We start from the raw sequence: 22,306 nt of genomic DNA on the forward strand, positions 1-22,306 counted from the left end.
CCCGCAGCCTGTGTGCCCCTCCCAAAGCCCAGCGTGTGCTCCCAGAGCTGTTCTGGTGCAGGCTCTGCCTCCAGCCCAGCTGGCCCCCTCACACTTTCCAGCTCAGGTTCCAAGTGCTTTGAGGCAAGGTTTGTATTGTGATCTCTCATAAACAAATGGCCATTTCTGGTGCCCTTGGCAGCGCCTAAACAAACAAACCCTGAAGGAGACTGGGACAGGCCGGAGTTGAAGCAGGCAGGGACTCTTTTCTCTGATCTGTACTTGAGGGCTGAGTCCTGTTCTCCTGGTAGCATGAGGGGACAGGAGACTGGTTGGTGTTTGAGCACCTGCCCTTTGCCCTGTGTTGTGCTCTGCCCAAAGAAGGAGGTGCTGCAAGCACTAAATCTGCCAGATTTCTGCATTCAGGCCAGTCAAGACAGGAATCTCCTTTTGTAGGAAGCTGAACTTGCCCAGTGCTTGGCTGTGGTGGCTGTGAGAGGAGCCTGTCCCACAGGTGGGCAGTGGCTCGTGGTGTGCACCAACACTGACCTGTGCTCTGCATTTCTGTCCTAAGGTCAAAACTGATGGGTTGCAAATGGCCACACAGACATGAACTGTATTGCCCAAGCCTTAGCTGGGCTAAATGTGAGCCTGGAGCACTAGGACATATTGGATCTGCAGTGACTGACTTTGAAAAGAAAAAAATCATTTATTTCCTGAGGCTGTTGGTCTGGCGAGTAAACTCAGAGAGTATAAAGTGCTGACAACCACTGGAATAAAAGAGTTGTATGTCCAGATTTTCATCTGGGGCATGAGCTGTCTTGCATGGTGTGCACCTTTGCTGTGCAGTGCTGTTTGAGCTGTTTGTGTGTCTGCTGAGCACCCTCCTCACCTGCCCACAGCAGGGAAAGGGGTCCCAGTGTAAAGGTCCATGAAACTCTTGCTTTGGGTGCTCATTCCCAAGGCAGGTTTGCCCTCTGAAGCCTGGCAGTAGTGTAGCCAGGATGTGCATAGTCACTCAGTGCAAATCACAGCTTTATCCACAGCTTCCCAGGGCCTCAGTGGGATTCCTTCCCTCACAGCACCTCACAGCCACCAGAGGCCCTTGGCTGGGTTGATTCCCACCCCTGTGTGAGCCAGTGGCCCTGCAGTGCTGGGGCAACAGGGTGGAAAGTGGGGAGCAGAGATTTGGGGGTGGTTGCGCTGCTGCTGTGCCCATCCCTCCCTGAGAGGCTCCCCCCTGACCCTACCAGTGAAATATTGCCACACTGAGGGAGCCCAGGACAGATTCTGCCTTACCAGGACAGGCTGGATTTGATGCTGAGAGGTTTCATTTGTTGCTCCAAGAGCAGTGGAGCTGATGCTTCAGCAGAAATTCCTGAGAAAGGAACAAGGAGCTGTGGGGCTTCCTGAGGAGCACAGCTCTCACAAGGCAAAGTTTGGGTGGGCTGCACACTCAGATCTCTGTGAGTCAGTGTTCATTCATGTCCAGGAATAACTTCTGAGCCTCACATCTCCAAGTCCTATTGATCCTTAAGCAGAATGAAAAGTGGACCTTGGCTCTTGCTGCTAAAGTCTGTGTTCTTCTGGTTTTAGAGCCCTCTTGCTTGGGTTAGACTTTAACAGTAATTAGTTACCCAGAAACTTTCTGTAACAATCTGCAAGTTTTCCATTAAGTGGCAAACACTTTGTCCTTCCCCCAGCACCTCTGTTGCAATGTAATCTGTCATTTTTCCCAAGGAGATGGAGGGTGCTGCCTTCACATTTTATTAATTTCCTGTTTCCAGTGGAGGAGAGCCCAAAGCCATGAGGAACACTGAGCCCAACATCCCATGGAGCAGATCAGTGTCAGCTCTGCTCTCACTTCAGCTGCCTCTGGATTTACTGTAAATATCAGGCATTGACAGGGAAGAAAGGTGATGCCTAGGAACATGGTTAAGGAATCAGGGAAAGATTCCTTATTCCAGCCCAGGCACCGACCTGCTCTGAAGCCCTGGGCAAGATTATCTCTGTTTTCCTGTCTCTGAAGATATGAATGCTTTTATCATGTGGGCCTGTAAGGCTCCCTGGCCCTGAGAGTAGCCTTAAAATGCTGTTAAGTAGTGAATTTTTTTGTGGTGATGATGAAAAGAATTCAGCAGTCTGGACAAGCTGTGGAGTTTGGAGATCTTGTAGGTGCAGCAAGTACTGGAGGTTCATATTTTGGGGGCAGCTTTGCACAGTCCCCTGTGTCTCTGTCTCTTACCATGAGTATCATCGGAAAAATAGAGGAAGGAACCTATTCTGACTTTGATCTTCCTCTTTGTGTTTACAGTTTGGGTAGAGTTTACTTTGTCACCCACCCAGCATGTTTAGGTTTTCTCCAAACAGTGGTGTAAAAACCATGCTGCACCTTGAGCAAGCGGGGAGCTTTCCTTGGGATGGATGGGGTCTGCTGCAGTTGTGGTTGCACTGAAAAGTTGCTGTTGGGTCCGGTTCTTGTTTGGATAATGATACTAGAACAACTCAATGTTAACTGTTCCTGTTTCATAGCCAATAGCTCCAAAGCCAGGCTCTCCCCAAAACAACAGAGCAAGAGGGAATAGTTTATTGAGATTATGTAATTTGCAGAAGAGTGCAATTATAGTAGAGCAAATCTTACATCTGTAAGAGAGAGCTAGTTTGTCCTGGATCTGAAAAAATCTCTTTGGCAGCATTCTTTGGCTGCAGTTAAAAGGGGTTCTCAGTTGTGTCTCTGCTTTCAAGTCCCTTGACATCACCAAAGCAGACCCATTCCAGGGGGTAAGAGAGACCCAGACTGTGGTGTGCTCCTTGCAGGACTGGAAATGGCTCCTTTGCTTGAGATGGCACAGTGTTGTGTGCACAGGGGACATCTCTGGCTGTAAAAGTAACCTGTGAACAGGTAAAGGCACAGCTCTTCTCCACTTCAGCTCACTGAGCATTGCACAAGCAGCCCTTCTGGCAAGGGTCATTCCCAGATCTTCTTCATTCCCAGATCTGCCTTCCCCACCCAAATCTGAGAATTACCCACAGAGGCTCCTGTCAGAACGAGGTTTTGGTTCTCAGAACTGGTGGCATTTGTTTGGCTGCTGTTGCCTGATCCTGTGGATCTTGGTGCAGTTCCTGGTAGAGGACAGTAACTCTGTGAATTCCACTTTGTGAAAGCCTGGACTGGCTCCTGCCTTTCCCAATTGCCTCATCTGAGAGCACACAGAAACTTCTTGTTAGCCCTGGACTCTCCCTTTATACAGCAATCACAGACCTACCCAACTGATTGCTGATTGTTTATTCAGCAGTCACTGACCTACCCAACCTTTGAATTAGACACACCTCATCCCAATGCCTGATGTGGCTCTTCATGGTCAAACAAGCCCTTCAGTGAGTTGTTGGTGATGGAGAGAGATGGGGAGGCTGACTAGGTGATCAGAATCTGATTTTATTGTGGCATATAAACATTTATATACTATTGCAGGGACACTGGTAACGTGCACTGCAATGATTGGTTAAAATCACATACACAAACTTATGCATATAACAGCATCTCTTGCTTGCAGAGTTTAATGGGATTTTCTTTTTCTGGTAAACCTGTCTGATTTAATCTTCTTGCAATTCAGGTCTAATTTTAAAAGTTCCGTTTGCTTTTGCCAAGGCATCCTGTTATCAAATCTGTTATCTTAACCAGGTCCAAAGTCCATCATCTGTCTTGTGTCCCCCAACATTCCAACAGTGAGTGATCACCAAAACTGAAATGAAGGAAGTCAAAAATGACTATTTTCCCTTTGGACAGCAGTGGCACATCCTTGAGAGATTTCCTCTCCATTCACAGGGTTCAAGATTTCCTCTGATGGAGAAGGGGAGGATGTGCCTCTCAAGTCAGTGTCCAAGACTGATGTGCCTCTTCCCAGGTCAGTGTCCAAGACACCACCATTTATGGGATGCACATTTCTTCTCCTCTATAAATCTCTCAGCCCTTTTGGCCATGGAGCTGGGCAGTGCTCCAGCATCAACCACCTTGGAAGAGTGTAGGAATGGGATTTTCTCTGTCAGGATGGGTATGGGGTCTCCAGTGCTCCAATGCAGACAGTGTCCTCCCTGTCAGGACTGGCGCCAGGGAAAACCAGCAACTTGGCAGAGAATTGTTTGATGCACGAAGAAAAGAAACAACTCTGCCAGCACAGATTCACTCCTGGGACTACCTAATATCAAAGTATTGTCTCCATTCAAGTCTGATCTTTGCTCCCCACCCTGTGCACTGTTCCCTTTGCCGTGAGAAAGTTCGGCACGGAAGGCGCTGGACCACTCTGTTCTCATCTTGCCCTGTGAGCCAGCAATCCTCCAGGGACAGGGAAGGGGAAGGGTGGCAAGCCTTTACTGCTCAAAGATAGGGCTTCATTACATCACCCTCCCCTCCTGACCACTCCCATATATGAAGCCTTGCTGCCACTCAGCTCTGTGGGACCGGTCCTGTTTTTGGCTCCGGAGAACTCTTGAGGAACAAGGGGCAGGAGAACCAGGCAGAAGAGCCTTCCTTTGATGTCACTGGCTGAAGGTGAGCTGCAGAGCTTTTAAAGGAGTGAGTAAACAGCTGGTTTTATCTTGGCATCTCCATTTTGGTTGGACTGGGGTGTGAAATAGAGGAGTTGTTTCTTCCCCTTTATTGCGTACCTCTCCAGCTCGTTAATCCTATTTCATTAAAGGCTGCCTTTGTTTCACAAGCCTGCAGGCTCAGGTTTGGAGAGCAAGTGTTTGTCCCTTGCAAGGATGGACAGGACCTGATCTGCTGTGTTGCTTTTGGCTTGGCTCAGGCAGCAAAGGCAGCAAAGGCAGAAGGGTCTCTGTCCAGGCTCCCTGAGCAGCTGCTGGGCCACCCTGTGGGGAGCTGCCATGGCTTGGCAGGGTCTGATGGACTCAAGGGTTGGGGCTTCTGACAGGCTGAGATGAGAGCAAGGACCTGGAAGTCTGGTGAGCTGGGATCTCAGTCCCATCACTGGGGCCCATTCACCTCTGCATGGCCCATCCGACCCTTTGAAGGTACTACCCACCACCCAAGCTGATAGTACCTTTGAAGGTACTATCTTCCACCCAAGCTGATGCTCCTTTTTGGGTTATAAAGGTCTGTGGAAAATTTGGTGCAGAGTCATTGGCCCGAGTATCAATTTGACCCTAGTTTTATAGGTGGCATAAATGACAAGGATTGCTGATAAGAGAAGTTCTGTTTTGGCAAGCTGACACAGGAAAGGCTCCCAAAACGACCAGAGAGGTCAGAGCTACACAAACATGGGAAGGCAGATTTCATGGGGTCCTAAAGATGAGAAATTACTTCAGTCCATGTCCCTCTGGCAGGGGGTGCTCATCAGAGGAATCAAGGTCTAAGAAGTGGCTGAAATCCACAGATCTTGGATCCCTCTTCTTTCCCTGTCATTCTGTGCTTCCTGGCAAGTGCAAGCCCTGTTGGTGTGGGAGGTCCAGCACTGGCAGGTCTCTTCCCTGGTACCTGGGGAAAGGCCAGGAGGCAGGGGCAGGACCAGAAAAGCTGCAGGGACAGTGGGATGGTGCTGAGGGTGATGCTGTGGGAGAGCAGAGCTCCTGGTGCAGAGCAGGCAGAGCACAGTCAGGGCATCATTTCTGTGCGTGGAAACTGGCCCGTGAAGGAGGAAGAAATACTCTGAAATAAATCAAGCAGTTCACATTTAATTCTTTGTAAGAAAAAAAAAATGTGTTGCAAAGAACTGTCAGGGACAACTGTATTTGTATGAAAATGAGCAGATTCTGCCCAGGCAAATGAATATTTAGACACATGAAGGGTCAGAACAGCATCTGGGACACTCTCTGCTCATTACCAGACCAAAAGAATGGCCCTCTCCTATGTGTGTTCAGAAAACAAAGACTGCTCCTGCTCTGGGCTGGATCCCTATGACATGTCAGGGTGGGCTCCCCAGGACCAGAGGGCTTTTTCTCTCAAGGTCCCAGTCCTGGGCTGCATTTCCTGGAGTAAGGTCAGGAGAGTCAAAACCACTCAAACCAGCTCTGTGGTCACTAAGGTATTCACCTGCCTGTAGAGTCTTGGTTTAGCAAAACCAGGTGAATTTAAGCAGGTAGCTACAGGGTTTTTTCAGGTGTAAACAGCTCTTTTCCAGCTTCAGCTGAAGTCTCTGAAACCTCTTCAGTGAATTCAGTCTTGAGTTCATTTATTATAACTGCAATCCAGGGGTTTTGGTGGCCTCACCCACCCATCCAGATGCTCTACATTCTATAAAATACACAGTTATCTGCCATGGCAGGTATAACATTACATAAACCTTACATAAAAATTACACAAACCCTTCTGCAGAGCACCAAGAAAGTCTAAACTTAATCTGTGATCTGAGAGTTTCAATGTGCATGTGCAGAACAGGTCCAAGTGCAGCAGTCAGGCAAGATTGGGGAAAACCTCTAGCCTAGAGAGAGGGCATAGTTCATTTCTTGGCCTTCAGTTCCCCTTTTTCTGTTCTGTCACCTTTTCTGTCCTCTTATCTTCATTTATTTTGTCCCCCTTTGTTCCCATTTTCTCTGTTTTCCCCTTCACTGGTTTAGGATTTCTTCTTTCCCTGTGTCATTATCTTTTCTTTCTCCTGTCTCCATCAGCCCTGTCCCTTTTTATTTGGTTGAGGGGAAGCTGTGTGGGATTGTGCAGCTGAGCTCAGTGCTGGCTGCTGGGGGAAAGGCAGCTCTGCCAGCTGCAAGAACACATTTCTGCAGTCCCTTTGGTGGCCTGGCAGAAGGGCTTTGCAAAGATTAAAGGGCTTTATAGAGCTGCTGGATAAATGGCACAGATTGATGTAGGTTTTGGAAACCGCAGATCTTGACGTAAAATTAGCGAGTAAGATTGAGTTGAGACAGCAGAGAGATAAGACTGAGGAAAAATGAGAAAAGAAGGCAGAACTTTAGACAGAGGACAGCCACCTTTTTGTGGAAGGGAGAAAGAAGCAGAAGGGCTTCTTCTGCAACAGAGACCTCCAAGCACTGAGGAGCCCCAGTGGCTCACACAGCTCTGTCCCAGCAGGGCTGCTGCAGCTGCCCCTGGCTCAGAAGGATGTAACCAGAACTGGTTAACCAGTGTGGCTGCCAAGGACAGGTTAATAAACCTTAATAAACCTCCCTGTTTACCAGTTATCTTCCCCTTGCTTACCTTTGTCCCAGGGAAAAGTGTGCACCTGTGGGTGATAATGGGAAAACAGGTCACTAAAATGAAAGCATGGGGTTTAGTGGGCGGCTCCATTTCAGCAGGTGAGTTCCAGTGAAAGCAGCTCTCACTGGAGGGGAAGGAGGTGCTTGGGCTGTGGACAAACATCTGCTTGTTTATTTTCAGCTCTGTAAGGCAACTTTTGTGTCCCTGCTCTTAGTCAACTCAACCTTTTGCACACTGGGCGTGTTTTCCATTCTTAAAGCACCTTTTCTCTGAGTCCCCCCAGTGACTTTTCCAAGGCTTTTTCAGCTGTGATCTCTTTTTTGAATAAGTGTTTCTTGGGTCATATTTAGCCTAAATTGGAATTGTCTGCTACCCATACAGCTGGCAGTTAGCTTCCACATGGAAGAGTAGAGTAAGGGGTCAAAAAGGGAAATGTTATTTAGTAGGAGGAAGCCTCATGTGCTTATGAAGAGCTCTGTGTTAGTGGGCACTCAAGGTGCTGTTTTTGATGCTCATGTTCAGGTAATATTGGATTGCCACACTGCTCTGTTAGAAAGGAAAGATTTCCTCATGGGAAAAATAGCTAACCTGCACCAAGAGGTACAAAATCTTGTAACAGCATCTATCCTAATAACGCATTGGGATGTTAAAACATTGGGAAATGGAGGCCTTGGGTTGCTTGTTCTGCCATAAAAAGTAGGAGTCTAAACTGTTGACCTGGTCTGTGCTTTGTGAGTCATTGCTGGGGTTGCTTCATTTAATTCCTACAGAAAAAATCAACAAGGGTGGGGGGAAAGAAACAAAAAGAAAAATTCCCCAGAAGTGTCTTGGGTTGCCTGATGCTTTTCAGTGTCTGCAAGTTCTGTGACAAGAGGTGTGAAGGCATTGCTTCATGTGCTGAAAGATGAATTTGTTGCTCAAGTTTCAATGTAACAGCAGTTGCTAATTTTTGGGAAATTAAAGGTGACCATGCCATGAAGGTGACCACTTGGAAGGAGGTGGCAAGTCCTTCAGGAGATTTTTTTTTTCTTTTTTTTTTTGTAATGGGTTGAGAAAAGCAAGTCAGCAATGCACCTGCATTAAACATGGCATTACTGATTGAGGTGTGGCTTTGCAGCTTGAAACTTGTGAGGCTGAGTTATAACAGGGCTCTCTATTAAATTAGTGCCTAGACAGAGATGCTTGATAGCTGCCAAACACTGTGTACCGCTGAAATAAGGTTGCTGAAATGAGGAGCATAGCACAGACTGTACACAGCAGAGTTCACCCTTTGGAACTGCAGGCACTGACTTCAGGTTTCACAACTTTCTCTGACCCCATCTTCAACTCCACTTGTGCATAAAAGTGAAAGAGTAACCTGCTGAGGAGCATCCGATTTGTTCCAGCTCTGTGCTGGTGAGAACATGGCACTGCATTGTCCTTGGAGAAGGGCAGAATTTGCCTCATTTTGTTGGGTCACTGATATAAGCCCTGCCTTTCAGCTGTGAGGGTGAAATATTACAGTGGGATAAATATGATTTAGAGCTGGGCTTTCTTACAGCCTTTCCTTGTCACCCTGCACCCTCTGAGACAAATGTGACAGGGAGACTCTTGTCTGACCTAGACCCACTTCAGGGATGTAGCAACTTTAGAGCTATGAAAATATTAAGGATAAAACCTGGTACCATCACACCTGCAGGGTCAGTAAATTAAGAAAAGGGTTCTGCTCAGTGGACTGCATCTTAAATTCCCCTGTTAATATTAAAGGTGTGGCAGGCTAAAAGTGCAGGTTGATTTGTTTGGGGCAGAGACCAAACACCTTTCCACAGTCTGCTTTTTCAGAGGACAGTTGTGTGCTCCTGTCACAATCTTTTCTGTGGAGCACCATGAGTCTCACATCAATAAATCAGACACAGTGAGAGGGGTGTGTATGAACAGCTGAATGTGGCCTGGGCTCTGAATGTGTAGCTCAGACTGGCTGGTAGGAGCAGCAGATACATCAAATCCTCTGAGCCTGCAGAGCTCTTTCTGTGCCGGGATCTACTTTCCAGAAATTTTCCATTTTTTGCTCAAGACCTCTTGGATAATAGCAATATAACTGAAGGGGCCTGTTCTCTTCATACAATGTCTTGAAAGAAGTATTTGAAAGTCACCTTTGAAAAATGGGCACAGGCTATATTCCTTCCAAATATCTCAGGGCTGAAATGCTCATGGTTTTTAGTACTGATTTTCCACATGTAAATGTTAAACAGAACTCCATTTTGTGGCTATTATAGAAAAGATGATGTATTTTTAGGCAGGGAAAATATCACCCTAAAGCTTTTAATCTTGGAGCTTGGCCAGACGTTGTTAATGAGTCAGTGTAGCAGAGCTGTGCAGCAAGGGGAGATGTGGGGTGTCAAAGGTTGGAGTGGGGCAGGGGGACTGGGCTGGGCTGGGATTGAGGCATTCACACCTTTCCTGACCCCTGTGGGTCCAGAGACAGCACCTCTGTGCTGAATGCCATCAGGCAGGCTTTGCTTCATCCTGGGTTTGCAGAGAGCCTTCTGGCTGGAGGACATGTGGGCTTGCATCCTCACTGTGCCCGAGCTTCAGGCAGGCTGTGATTTGCTTGTGTTAATTCTGGTTGGGCATTCTGCATTTCTGCATGGGCACTGAGCTTGTGCTCAGGGGAGGCTCTGGGGTTTCTGGACAGACACAGTGACTTAAGTTTTAGTAGCTGAGTCCATAATTCCAAGGACAGCTTGTACAGCTCCTTTCCTCAGTCTGGGTTTTGTGCTACAGTTCAGCAGGTGAGCTGCAACCTTGGAACTGCAGCCTTGGAACTGCAGCTGTGCCTCCAGGCTTGCCACAAGCAGACATGGAGGATTGTTGCTTAAACCCTCAGTGAGATTTAGTGGTGGAGGGAAGGTTTCTCCATCGCTGCCTTCCTGCCCTGCCGTGCTGCCTGCCAGAGGGTGCTGCAGCGGCAGCATTGCATTTCTCCTTGCAGCCGGAGCGTTGGTGCGGTGCCAGCTGAAGGTGGGGTGGCTGTGCTGGCTGAGGGGCAGCTGTGGAGCTGAGCAGGTGCCCTGGCACCCCTGCAGACGGGTCATTGCCACCAGGTGCAGTCACAGCTCAGTCTGGCAGTGCTGGGTTTGAGCTGAAGGGACAGACAGACACCAAATCCCGTCTGTCTGAGGTGTGAGGGTGCCTGGCCATGTGGAGACAACCATGTGTTTGGAATCACAGAGCCATTTAGGTTGGAAAAGGCCTTTAAGATCATTGAGTCCAACCATTAACCCAGCACTGCCAAATCACCACCAATCCATGTCCCCAAGTGCCATATCAACAAGTTTTTAAAGCCCTCCAGAGGTGGTTACTCCACAACTTTCTGGGGCAGCCAGACCACCATTTCAGTGAAGAGTTTTTTCCTAACCAATCTAAAACTTTTTAGGTTTTTCCTAATCCAAATTCCTAAATTTTTTCCTAACATCCAATCTAAAACTTCCCTGGTGCAACTCGAGTCCATTGTATTTCCTCACTTGCTTAATCAGAACTTCAGAGCTAGGAGTGAGGTGAGGAAAAATATTTGTACCACACAGTCACCAAATCCAGGAGCACAGAATGATTCTGCTGTTGATAAACAATCTTTGTGGATCCTAAAATATGCATTTTGAGAGGTGTGGGCTCTTGACTCTTCACCTAGTCAATGATTACTTCTGCATTCCTCTGGAACTGTGAATTCAAACATAATGAGTTCCAATGGGTTCATCTCTGTGAGCAGGGCAGTACAAATACCAAATACAAGTTTTGGAGAGCTTTTGAGGAAGAGAAGTGGTTACTGCTTCTCCTACAAGGATGTTTTGCCCCTAGAAAAGGGTTCACTTCCTTTAAAAGGACATTCAGAGGAGGTCAGTGCACACAGGTCCGTGCAAAAGGACAGGATCAACTTGCAAATACTCTTGAGAGGTAAGGGGGAAACAGGAATGACCTTCACTGAGCCATTCTCCTCAGCCTGAAAGTGCTGTGTGGGATTTATTATTCAACAAAATGTGGGAAAATGGGAATTTTTTAGGAAGCAGATGAAAGCTTGCCAAAAGAGAATGATGGGACCAGACTAACCGGTCTGAATGAGTCCAGGTCTAGTAAACAACTTCCAGTTTAATGGCAAAAGAGCACCTGAAAACATCTTTTGCAACAGCTGAGAGAACTGAGTTATTTTGATGAAGCATTTTGACTTTAAATTGGGAGTGACCATAACAATAATGTTTTTAATGGGGTTTATAAAAACTCATTCTGTACTACTTTAATAACTTGTGCTTTTGAGATTGAGTTTGCCAGTTGTGGATTTCTGGCAGGTCCTCAAGTAGGAAACACTGTGAAAACCATGGGAAATGGGGAATTCTGTGTTTATTCCACCTTTCTGTCTTTTTTTTTTTTTTTTTCACTTCATAGCTTATGCTGAAGTGTCTTAAAAAATGTTGGATTTGATGCTAAAATTTCTGCAGGGAGACATGAGGGATTTTTGAGGAAAAAGTTGCCTCAAGAGGAAATGATTGTCTCTCTCTCAGTGAACTCAGAGTTTGATCTACATTGGGCAGAACAATGCATGCCATGGGGCTTCAGCAAAGCCTGTGCCTGTGGAGGAGTCACAGACTGCGAGCACAGGAGCTCTCTTGGAGCCCCAGGAGCTCTCTTGGAGCCCCAGGAGCTCTCTTGGAGCCACAGGAGCTCTCCTGAGCAGCACCTGGGCCCAGCTGAGCAGCCCCTTCACTCACAGACTCAATGCTCAGTTCTTTTCAATGCTGGTTATCTCAGCAATGAGCAGGGACCACTGATCCTCACTGAGACCTCTCTCCTGCAAGCTGATGTGCCCACAGAGTCTGCAATGCTGGCATTATCCAGTAGCTGATTCCCTGGGCAGGAACCAGCACGGAGGCACCGTCAGTGAGGAAGGCTTTAACTGAGTTAAATGGAGTTGCTGTGTTTCTCCAGGGAGAAACAGCAGCTTTGCCCTCCTGCTTCAGCTGGGAGCAGTGCCTGGGTCTGAATTTGGAATCCTCTTTGGGCTCCTTCATGGCTTGGCTGAGCCTCTGTTTGAGTTCCCTTCTCACTGGTGGAGCTGCAGACTGTGTAAGCCCTCAATTCAAACATCTCCTGATGGAATGTCATCATTTGTGGTGTGTCACCAGAGCACGGCCTGTGTCCTGTGACAAGAGTCCAGATGTCCAAACTCCCCTTGCATTTCTTGGGGAGAGGAGGGGAGGATATCTCAAATGGCCCAGTGGTGGCTGCTGGCTGTGAGGGGAGCACAGGGAGCTCTCAGGATGGTGCAGGGGTCTGAAGCTCTTGTAAGATGGTTCTAAAGCAGAAACATGTTGGGATTGAGTTTGTGGTTAAAGTTTTAGGTGTTGTCCGTGGATGCTTCATTTACTGCTTCATTTGGGAACAAAGCAGTGCCTGATGGTGCCTGGGGTCCTTTGTCAACCCCTGGTCTCCCACTGCTCTCCTTCTCCTCTTCCAATTCTCCTGGCACTGTCCCTGACCATGGCAGGTTCCTCATCCCTACAGAACAGCCCAGCCCTCTTGGCAGGGATGTCAGGCCCTGCCTCTCCTGCCTGACACTGACTAGCCAGCCCTGTTGCACGGGGGTACTTTAATTCAAGCCCAGTGCCTGTTTAACTAAAGCTGTGCGTGTTGTGGCACATCAGTGGTGCTGCTGGTACAAGCACAGCCCTGCTGCTGCTGCCTGGTCCTCCCCTTCTCCTAATGTAAGGAGGGCAAGCAGGCTACTTTTAAATTCCATGGTTAACATTGGCTCGTGGACTTTATAACAGTGAGGAATAATTGTATTGCTTTTAATTGCTTTATAGCCCCTGTCTCCCGGAGAGCTTCTGCTACTGCCAAAGCACTCTGTGACTGAAGGCAGGCTTCCAAACAGCTGGATCTGGCAGGGATGGGAGGTTAAAGGCAGCCTCAGCAGACTGGGCAGCCTGCTCAGGTGGAGCCCTGCAGCTGCTGCTCCACTCCCATTAATAAATCATAATGGGGACTCAGCTCAGAGGCAAGGTTCAGACAGACCATTGCTCCCAATTGCTGCAGTGTGCCTGCCCAGGGCACAAGAGCACAGAGAGCTGGGTTAGCAGAGGGTGTCTGCAGGCTCCTGATCCCTCTCCTGATTTCTGTACATCAAACCAAACACACATTGGGCTCTGCTGGGCCACGGTTGGGGTGTGCTCCCCTCTGGGGTCAGGCTGGGATGGGCTGAGCAGCTCATGGGAGCTGAGCTGGCTGCAGGGGTGGAGAGGATTATCCCCAGCTGGGCTTGCTCTCTGCTCATTGCTGGAGAGGAGAAACCTGCAGCTCTGGAGCTCATCCATCTGCTGCTTCCTGGGCAGGCTCAGTGTGACAGATTGCACAGATGGACCTTCCTCAAGAGCATTCCCTGGAGTTACAGAGGCACGGGGTGGTGCAGCTCAGGGTCAGTGTCTCTGCAGGGCAGCCTGTGTGTGTGTGTGTGTGCTGCTGCCCAGTGGTGCATTATCCTCATGCCTGGCAGGCCAGGAGCTGTGCCTGGCTCACATGAAGTTGGTTGGAGGGCCCTTCCCAAGGTGTGTGCACTCAGCAGGCAGCAGGACACAGCACGGAGCTCTCCTGGGTCTGTGGGATGCTCACAGGTGTGATCCATTCCAGAGAGGAGCTGAGAGCAGAGTCAATATCTGGAATTTTCCCTTCTCTCCTGCTGTCAGAACAACTTCCCTGAGGAGGCATTAAACTCTGAAGAGCCCCAGCCAGGAGCCCAGGGGTTAAATCAGCACTACAGGGCTTGAAGGACAGCCCAGCACAGAGCAGCCTTCAGACCAAACAAAGTACCTTCTGCTGAGCTGGGGCACAGATAAAAGATCCCATGGCATTTCTTGTGTAGCTTGGAGGAGACTGCCAGGGCTGAAGCTGAAATATCTCTGCCAACAAACAAAACTGTCTTTAAACTCTGAGGCTTGTGTGAGCTATTGTTGGGGACATAATGGCTCCTCTGTTTTCCTGCACAGTCATTGCTCTGCAAACACACCACTGGTCTCTTTTAAAAGTGCTTGAGTGTAAATTAAGTTCTAGAACCTGGAAAGAGGTTTCATCCATTTCCTTTTACTACCCTCAGCTGACACTTGTTTACAGAGCAGCACATACAGCAGATTTACAGCTGCTTTACCTGGATGGAGATGGGCATCTGTAGTGCTCAGGCTGAGATTCACAGATCCAGGGCTTGCACAGCAAATGTGCCCAAATCCCCTGGTTTAGGGCAGGGGGTGAGGCTGGGAGGGCTCCTTGCTAATCACCCCCCTCTAAGAAAAGTTTTGGTTTGGCTGGCCTGGCCAGTTTCCTTTATTTAGCTCAGTGCTGGCACACTCCCTGCTGCCTGGTGCTGAGTGTGTGCCTGCTGCAGGGCACTCAGGGCTGCTCTGCCTGCCGAGCTCACTCTGCCTTGGGCTGCTGGGCACCCACACTGGGGCTGGTGCATCTGCTCTCCACCACAGTTCCATGGACTGGCTTTGCCCTGAGCATGGCAGAGGCTCTGGTAAGGTAAAGGACATCCTGGCTGCTGCGCTGGAGCTGTGGTGAAAACCCAGAGCTGCAGTACAAAGGGGGGAGGGAGGTGGTCTCTGAGGGCAGTAGGATTAATTTAGGTCTGTTTTGCTGGAGTGGTCTTGTAATGGAAAAGAAAATGGGTCAGAGAGTGGCTGTAGAAGCTGTATTTGCTGAAGTGCCTGTCCCAGCAGGGTGGCAGTGTCTGTCCATCCCCTCAGTGGCTCTTTGCTCATCCCTGTGTGTGCCCAGGGATCTCCTTGGGTTCTGTGCTCACTCTCAGATGAGCAGCTGAGTGCGGGACTGGGCACGTGGGGCCAGAGCACTGGCCATGGCCCTCTGGGGGTGCTGGGATCACTGGGAAGGTGCCCTGGCCAAGGGCCCAGGCAGGAATGGGTGCTGTGCTCACACTGTGGCTTTATCCAAGGTTGATTCCTAATGACCCAGATGTGTTTTGCACTGCTCCTTGGCAACCTTCCAGACAGAGACTCCTCCACAGACATGGCATTTAAAAGCAGATTATGTGAAATTTTTTAATTTTTAAATTTTTTTTTGTCCTGAAGATGGTGTCAGCCATGACTGGCAGCAGCTGTGTTCTGCTCCCTGGATTTCCCTTCTCCCCTGTGCATCAGGAGGTTCCTGTGCTGTTTCCTGCCTGCTGTAAGGGTGATAGCTGATGGTTTGGGGATAGGAAAGGAGGTGGCAGCAGGGCTGACCATCCTGTCTCTCCCCACAGGAAGATGAAGACACGCTGTGTGGTGGTGGCAGTGGTGGCTGTGGCCCTGCTGGGGCTGGTGCTGTTCCTGGGGCTGTTCTTTGGGCTGCGCTCAGGGGACCCCCACACCTACAGGAGGGCGGCCGTGGCCACCGACGCGGGGCCCTGCTCCATCATTGGCAGGTACCCACTGGGGGAGGGGGTGCACTGGGGGAGAGATGAGAATCTTCTGAGAATCCATGTCTCAGAAGGCTGATTTATTATTTTAAAAGAAAATTTATTATATATAATTATAGTTATATATATAATTATATTTATATATATAATTCTATTTTTATATATAATTATATTTTAATATATAATTAAATTATATTAAAATTTTAGAATAAGATTTATTATATTAAAAGAAAATTATATACTAAAACTATACTAAAAGAATAGAAGAAAGGATTTCATCAGAAGGCTAGAAAGGAAGGGAAAATGGAATGATAATAAAATCTTGTGACTGAGCAGAGTCCCAGCGCAGCTGGACTGTGATTGGTCAACAAGTAGAAACAACTCACATGGACCAATCAAAGATGCACCTGTTGCATTTCACAGCAGCAGATAATTATTGTTTTTATTTTACTCTGAGGCTTCTCAGCTTCTCAGGAGAAAAATCCAAACAAAAGAATTTTTCATAAAATATGTCTGTGACAACCCACTCACTGTGCCCTGCCTCTCATTGGCTCTGACAGCTCTGCCATGAGACACAACTGCTGCTTCCCCAATGCTCAGGTGCAATCCCTGCAGTTGCCCAGCCCATGAATATCCTTCAAGCATGGAAAATCAATCCCTAATCTCCCTGTAGAAAGAGGAGATCCTAATAAACCCCAGGCTTTTACCATGCTTGATCAGCTTTACTGCAACTGCTCACAGACATCGTAGCAGGCAAAGATTGCTTGGATCCATAACAATGAGAATGAGAGTTTTCTTTCTAGCTCCTTTAAAAAAAACATTTATTGAGGTATCCTTCAGTTCTGGTCTCAAGTGCTGCAGATTCAAGGCTCCTGAGCAAGCTGTAATTTCTCATGACAGTGTAATGAATGTGTGTGGAATGTCTGTCCCCACGCATACTCTGTCACATCTCGCTGCTTCCAGGCTGGTTTGGATGTGTCTCTAACGAGGGCACACTGACCACTGAGGGTCTGTTCTCCCTGGTGACGGAAGCTCAGAGCTTCCTGAGGAGCTCATGGGCTGGGCGTGGACAGATGTGCCTCAGAGGCTGTGCCGTGCAGCGCTGAAGGCAGCTGAGGCACTGTCTCATGTCCCTTCCCTCCTGCTCACAGGGACATCCTCAGGCAGGGAGGGTCGGCGGTGGACGCCGCGATCGCAGCCCTGCTCTGCGTGGGGCTCATGAATGCTCACAGCATGGGCATTGGAGGGGGCCTCTTCTTCACCATCTACAGCAGCACAGGTAAGGGACACGGCCACACACAGCTGGAACAGCTGGAGAGCTTTATCTAAGTGATTTATCCTACCTGGAGAAGGCGGATGATGCTCACAGCCTCTGGGGGAGTGGCAAAAATAATTGCCAAGGACCTGGCTCACGTTGGTCAGAGTCCTCCAGCAGAGACCATGGCTGTGTGCAGAGTCCACAGCTAAACATCATCTTCCTTGCTCTGTCATTAAAGGGAAAGTGGAAATCATTAATGCAAGAGAAGTGGCTCCAAAGAAAGCATCAGAGGACATGTTTGGGAACAACACACAGCTCTCTCTGAAAGGTATGGCAAAGGCTGCTGCACTGCTTGGGGGGACCACAGAGCTCCAGCATCAGCACATCTACATTGAGAGCATTTTTTATGGTTGATTCTTGCCTACCTTCAGGATTTCTTACCTAGAAATATCCTCTTACAGAATTTGCAAACTCCGGCCTGACAAATAAGCTAAAAACAATGCCCTTTAAACAAGTCAGGGACCCCATCACTTTCTGCTTCTCACTTCATGAAAAAGCAGGTGAATGCAAAGCACTGAGTGTGACCTGTTCCACATGTGCCATCTTTGCTTTCCACCTCTTTGAATTAATCTTTGTGTGGATCACCTTGGGTTTTGTCAGTTCAGGTTTCCTCCCTAAATTACTTGTGGTGGTGGTTTCAACCACAAGCCCCATTAGGCTTGGGGTGTCCAGAGAAGTTTCCTTTCAGGAAAGTATTTTCTAATAAGAAATAGAAAGAAATACTAACTAGTTCTCTTCATGGTCACTCTTCTAAGCAAGAAGGAGCAGCACCTTGGAGGGGGTTTGAGCAGTGTATTGAACTTCCAGGAGATGCAAGAGGAAACAGGATTGAAGCAAGCTGCAACATCACTGTGGGATGTGGAATCAGCCTGTTCCAGTTGCAGCTACAATGCTGTAACAAAGTTTTGGTTCCAGTACATCACAGTCTGTGTCCTCTCCCATGACAGTTTCTGTGTTCTGAGCAGCTTTGCTCTGATACAGAACCTACAGAGGGAAATGACCCAAAACTGGAGTTACCAGCAAGAGCACAGAGGGGTTTCAGCAGTTCGGAATACGTAGGCGCAAATGTCAGACCAAATTATTCTGTTAATTCTCACAAGCTGAGCAGGTCACACAAGCCCTGCCTAAACCAGGGCTGGCAGAGATGCCTGCCCTACCTCCTGCTCATCAACCACTTTCTTTTCTGGCTGTGGGAGACTTACCCCATTCCTTTTCTGCTCCAGGAGGACTGTCAATTGCTGTTCCAGGAGAAATCCGGGGCTATGAGCTGGCTCACAAACGGCATGGCAAACTGGCATGGAAAGATCTGTTCCTGCCCAGCATCAAGCTGGCAAGAGAAGGATTCCCTGTTGGGAAAGGCCTTGCTGCAGCCATCAAATCAAAACAGGAGGCAGTTGAAAGCAATCCCTTGCTGTGGTAGGTAGAGCAGTTGCTGTTCTATGCAGAGAAATTTGGAGTGGCTGCATCCAATCTGCAAATTCCCTGTGTTTGTGCAGTGCAGAGTCCATGAGGAGTGTATCATCATCATTCCCTGCAGTAACCACACTCGCTGTGCCTGCTGGGGTCACTGCAGAGACCTAAAGGTGCTAAATCATGGGGAATGTTCAGTCCTGACCTTTAAAGGGAGAGAAATTCTACTCCTGAAGCCCATTTGTCTGAGCAAGGTGGAATTAGAGATTAGAGTACGTGCTGGGATCAGCCTGCTCAATGGCAGTGGATTTTCTGAATTCCTGCTTTTCCTCATGCTGTGAGTGCCCCAAGCTGATCCTGCCTGCATTTGGAGTAATTGCAGTCTCCTTGATCATCTCTTACTCTGCAATCAGCCTTCCTGGTCAGTGCCTCTGACCATCCACCTCTGGCAAAGACTTTGAGCATGAAGAGTTTTAAACACTCCTCACTTCTTACAGTCAAACCCTCAGTGTTTATGCACAGCCCTGATGGAAATCATGCTTAATTCTCTCTTTTCCCTAAAATCTCTGCCAGCTGCAGGTTTGTTTCCTATCTAATTGATAATGTACACCCTGGCCTGCCTCCTGTCCTTCCATCAGGCAGGTCCACAGCAGCACAATCATGATCCATCATGGGGAGCTAGAGAGGAAACAATCTTCCTTAAAGTGATCTATCAGACAGGGACTGAAACACTTCTGGATTTACTGGAAGCTGTGAACCTCATAGCTTAACAGGCTGTGCTCTGAACTGCACTGCTGAGTCCAGGACTGTGGCCCCTCCTGTGCAGCTTGAGGCACTTGTTGGCCCCTGGGGTGGGCAGGGAGGGTGGTGCCATGGTGAAATCCCTGCTGCAGGCTCCATGGAGCACACTGAGCATGTGGAATTGCAGGTCAGAAAACACTGCTCAATTTTGTGTCCCAGTGCCAGGATCTGAGGAGCCCATGGCTCAGGCAGTTTCCTTCTCCCCAAGAAGCACCTGGCATGGACACTCACGCTGCTTCAGCTGCCACAGACACACATAGTTCTGAACTTATCCCTCATATCTGATCTTCCCCATCTCCTTTCTCTGCTAGTGAAGTGTTCTGCAAGGGAGGGAAAATCGTGCAGGAGGGTGAAACCATCAAGATGCCCAAAATAGCCGAGACCTACGCCACCATAGCCAATGAAGGAGCAGATGCCTTTTACACAGGAAGCCTGGCAAAGCAGATCATTGCTGACATCCAGAATGCAGGTGAGAGCCAGGACAGCCTTCCCAAGCAGCAGGAGTGACCACACTGCTCAGAGCCCCAGGAGCAGCCAGTGACCTGCAGAACCTTGGGAGAGGTCGGCCCTGAAATGCTGCCTCTGAGATCTGTGGCGGCAGGACACCCAAAAGAAGCACTTTAACAGATGCGTTTGAAAGTCAGAAATGGGGAGGGTTTGCTGTGCATTGCTGTGCCACAGAGCCTCCCAAGTCTGGGCAGCTCAGGCTGTTCACAGAGCCTGAATCCCACGAGTTTGTGCCTAAAACGTTCCATCCGTGGCGGTCCTGTGAGCTCTGAGCTGTTTGGTCTCTCTGTGCCACTAGATGGTGGCAGCATCCCATCCTCACCAGCCAGCACTGGGCTTGGTGAGCTCCCTGTGAGTAATTACTGGCTTCATTTGTGGGGAATAATTACTCACTCTCTTCCCCCTTCAGATAAGAAAGAACATTCAAATTATTCTACCTGTGGGATGCCACAAAGCATCTTCACCCAGAACTGCATCTTCCTCTTGTAAACAGAATTCCTAAGGTCGTATTGTAGCCTGACACTGCTGGTGTCCTTTGTAAAAAAAGATGGATCACCAGAGTTGTGGCTGCTGTAAATCAGCCCAACTTTGTGCTTAGACTATCTGAGCCTGAGATGGATCTATCAAGGAGTAAATCTCCTGGGCACACATCTTTGCTTTCCTCACCTTGTTGCCTTTTGGATTTGTCCATGCTGTGATTCATGGTGGTGGAGCATGACCTCCCCTTCCCACCAGAGATGACACAAACCCACATCTCCATTTTCCTTCTCTTTCCAGGGGGAATTGTCACATTGGAAGACCTGCGGGACTACAATGCCACAGTGATCGAGGACCCCATACAGATCCAGCTCGGGGAGTTCACCCTCTACACACCCAGTGCCCCCCTGAGTGGCCCAGTCCTGGCCCTCATTCTGAACATATTGAAAGGTGAGAGTGCCACAGAGCAGCGCCCCACAGGCAGCAGGAGCTGGGGGAGCTCCAAATACATCACCTTTTTTGGGGAACAAGGTTTTTGGGGCTAGGCCTCCAGCAGGTGAGAGGTCTGAGAGCCCAGGAGAGATCAGAGGTGCAGAAACATTCCTGTTCTGCTGTAAACTCAGGGATGTTGCCTTCCTACCTGAAATACAGGTGCAAGAGGAAAAATATTTTCCTGATAAGTGGAGGGAGCTTCCCTGATACTGATACTTGTATGGGTGGAACCTAACATTTACTTAAGGATTCTTTGGAAATCACCTCTGCAAGTACAGATTCTGCTGGTGGCTCCCACAGTGCTCAGAACAACCAGAGCTCCTGAGTTCTCCATGTGGAGATGAGGACAGTCCAGTGACTGCATCTGGGCTTAGAGGTTCTACATTTGGCACAGGTGCATTAGCAATCCATGGACCCTGTGCTTTGTTTGTGCTCTGTTGCCAGGATATAATTTCTCTGCTGCCAGCATCAGAAGCGTGGAGGAGAAGGGTCTGACCTACCACCGCATCGCGGAGGCCTTTCGCTTCGCCTACGCCAAGAGGACTCTGCTGGGAGACCCCAAATTTGTCAACATTACAGAGGTACCTGGCCAAAAGCCTTTTCTTTCTGCAACACCAAAGCTGACTGGAACATGGCTGAAAGTTTTTGGTGACTCCATTTGTCAGGCATGCTCTGTGCCACTTGCTGTGAAGGCACAGAAACAGCTCTGAGCCAAAAAGCGATGCTCTGTGTGGCTCATGGCTGAGCTGTCAGGGCTATAAATGGAGGCAACCTTCCTGCTGGAAGGAAAAGCAAACTCCTCAATTCACCAGGAGAGCTGGAGTACATTTAGGTCTAACCCTGCATGGTTTTGTAGTGTTTGAAGCCTTATTCACCATATTCCCAGCATCCCTGTGGCTCTCTAACCAGAGTCCTGCCTGTAGTAAAATGCAGCTGCAGATGGGTAGGGATGAGACTGCTTGTCCCAGCTTTGCACTTTGTGCTTTACTTCTGCAAAAGCGGCAGACTCTGAGCCCAGCCCAGCTTGATGAACACAAATTTTCAGCTTATAAGCTCTGGTCAGACCTTGCTTTGTCCCTGTCCTATCCCATTCCTCTTGTCCCTGCAGCAAGTGTAGCCCTGCTTCCCTCACAGCAGTGTGGAGGCAGCTTTCCATAGCCCTGCAATAATGGATGCTGATCAACTTCTGCACAAAGGGGTGACTTTAACAGCTGCTCCTGTGACAGCTTAAAATGATCTTTTGCTACAGTGTCCATCTTCCAAGAAGGAAGACTGTCGCCATGATATTTTATGAAAAATCCTTTTGCCAGGATTTTTCTCCTGAGAAGCTGAGGCCTCAGGAACAGAATGTAAACATTGATTATGTGCTGCTGTGGAATGCAATAAGTGCATCTTTGATTGGTCCATGTTGGTTGTTTCTAATTAATGGCCAATCACAGCTGGCTCAGAGAGTCGCAAGCTTTATAATTCCTTTCATTTCCTTGCTTGCCTTCTGATGAAATCCTTTTTCTTCTATTCTTTTAGTATAGTTTTAATGTATCATTTTAATATAATATTTATATAATAAAATAATAAATTAGCCTTCTGAAACATGGAGTAAAGATTCTCATCTCTTCCCTTGTTCTGGAACCCCAGTGAACACCACCACAGGAGGACCCTTGGGGTGAACCTGTAGCCTCACTGCTGGGATTTGCCACTGTTGTGTGGTGTAAAGTATGGG

At 48.5% G+C, this 22,306-nt stretch overlaps 1 protein-coding gene across 11 annotated transcripts in view; it reads left to right on the forward strand.

The window, feature by feature from the left end:
• The window catches only part of GGT1 (gamma-glutamyltransferase 1), a 58,029-nt gene that overhangs the window by 29,723 nt on the left and 6,000 nt on the right, over window positions 1–22,306 (forward strand). For 3 of the 11 annotated variants that reach the window (XM_064726754.1, XM_064726750.1, XM_064726745.1), the window contains 7 exons: window positions 15,426–15,587; window positions 16,733–16,860; window positions 17,078–17,167; window positions 18,123–18,315; window positions 19,422–19,579; window positions 20,395–20,544; window positions 21,031–21,167. In XM_064726754.1, the coding sequence (XP_064582824.1) occupies window positions 15,430–15,587; window positions 16,733–16,860; window positions 17,078–17,167; window positions 18,123–18,315; window positions 19,422–19,579; window positions 20,395–20,544; window positions 21,031–21,167 (1,014 nt within the window). In that variant the 5' untranslated portion in view covers window positions 15,426–15,429. Of the gene's footprint in view, window positions 1–3,805; window positions 3,885–4,511; window positions 4,529–7,210; window positions 7,246–7,653; window positions 7,670–7,729; window positions 7,748–14,515; window positions 14,687–15,425; window positions 15,588–16,732; window positions 16,861–17,077; window positions 17,168–18,122; window positions 18,316–19,421; window positions 19,580–20,394; window positions 20,545–21,030; window positions 21,168–22,306 lie in introns of those variants that run through there. The other 8 variants (XM_064726753.1, XM_064726752.1, XM_064726755.1 and 5 more) reach the window with 7 other exon arrangements.

The sequence above is a fragment of the Zonotrichia leucophrys genome, chromosome 15 (genome assembly GCF_028769735.1).
Source record: "Zonotrichia leucophrys gambelii isolate GWCS_2022_RI chromosome 15, RI_Zleu_2.0, whole genome shotgun sequence".
NCBI classification, from domain to species: domain Eukaryota; kingdom Metazoa; phylum Chordata; class Aves; order Passeriformes; family Passerellidae; genus Zonotrichia; species Zonotrichia leucophrys.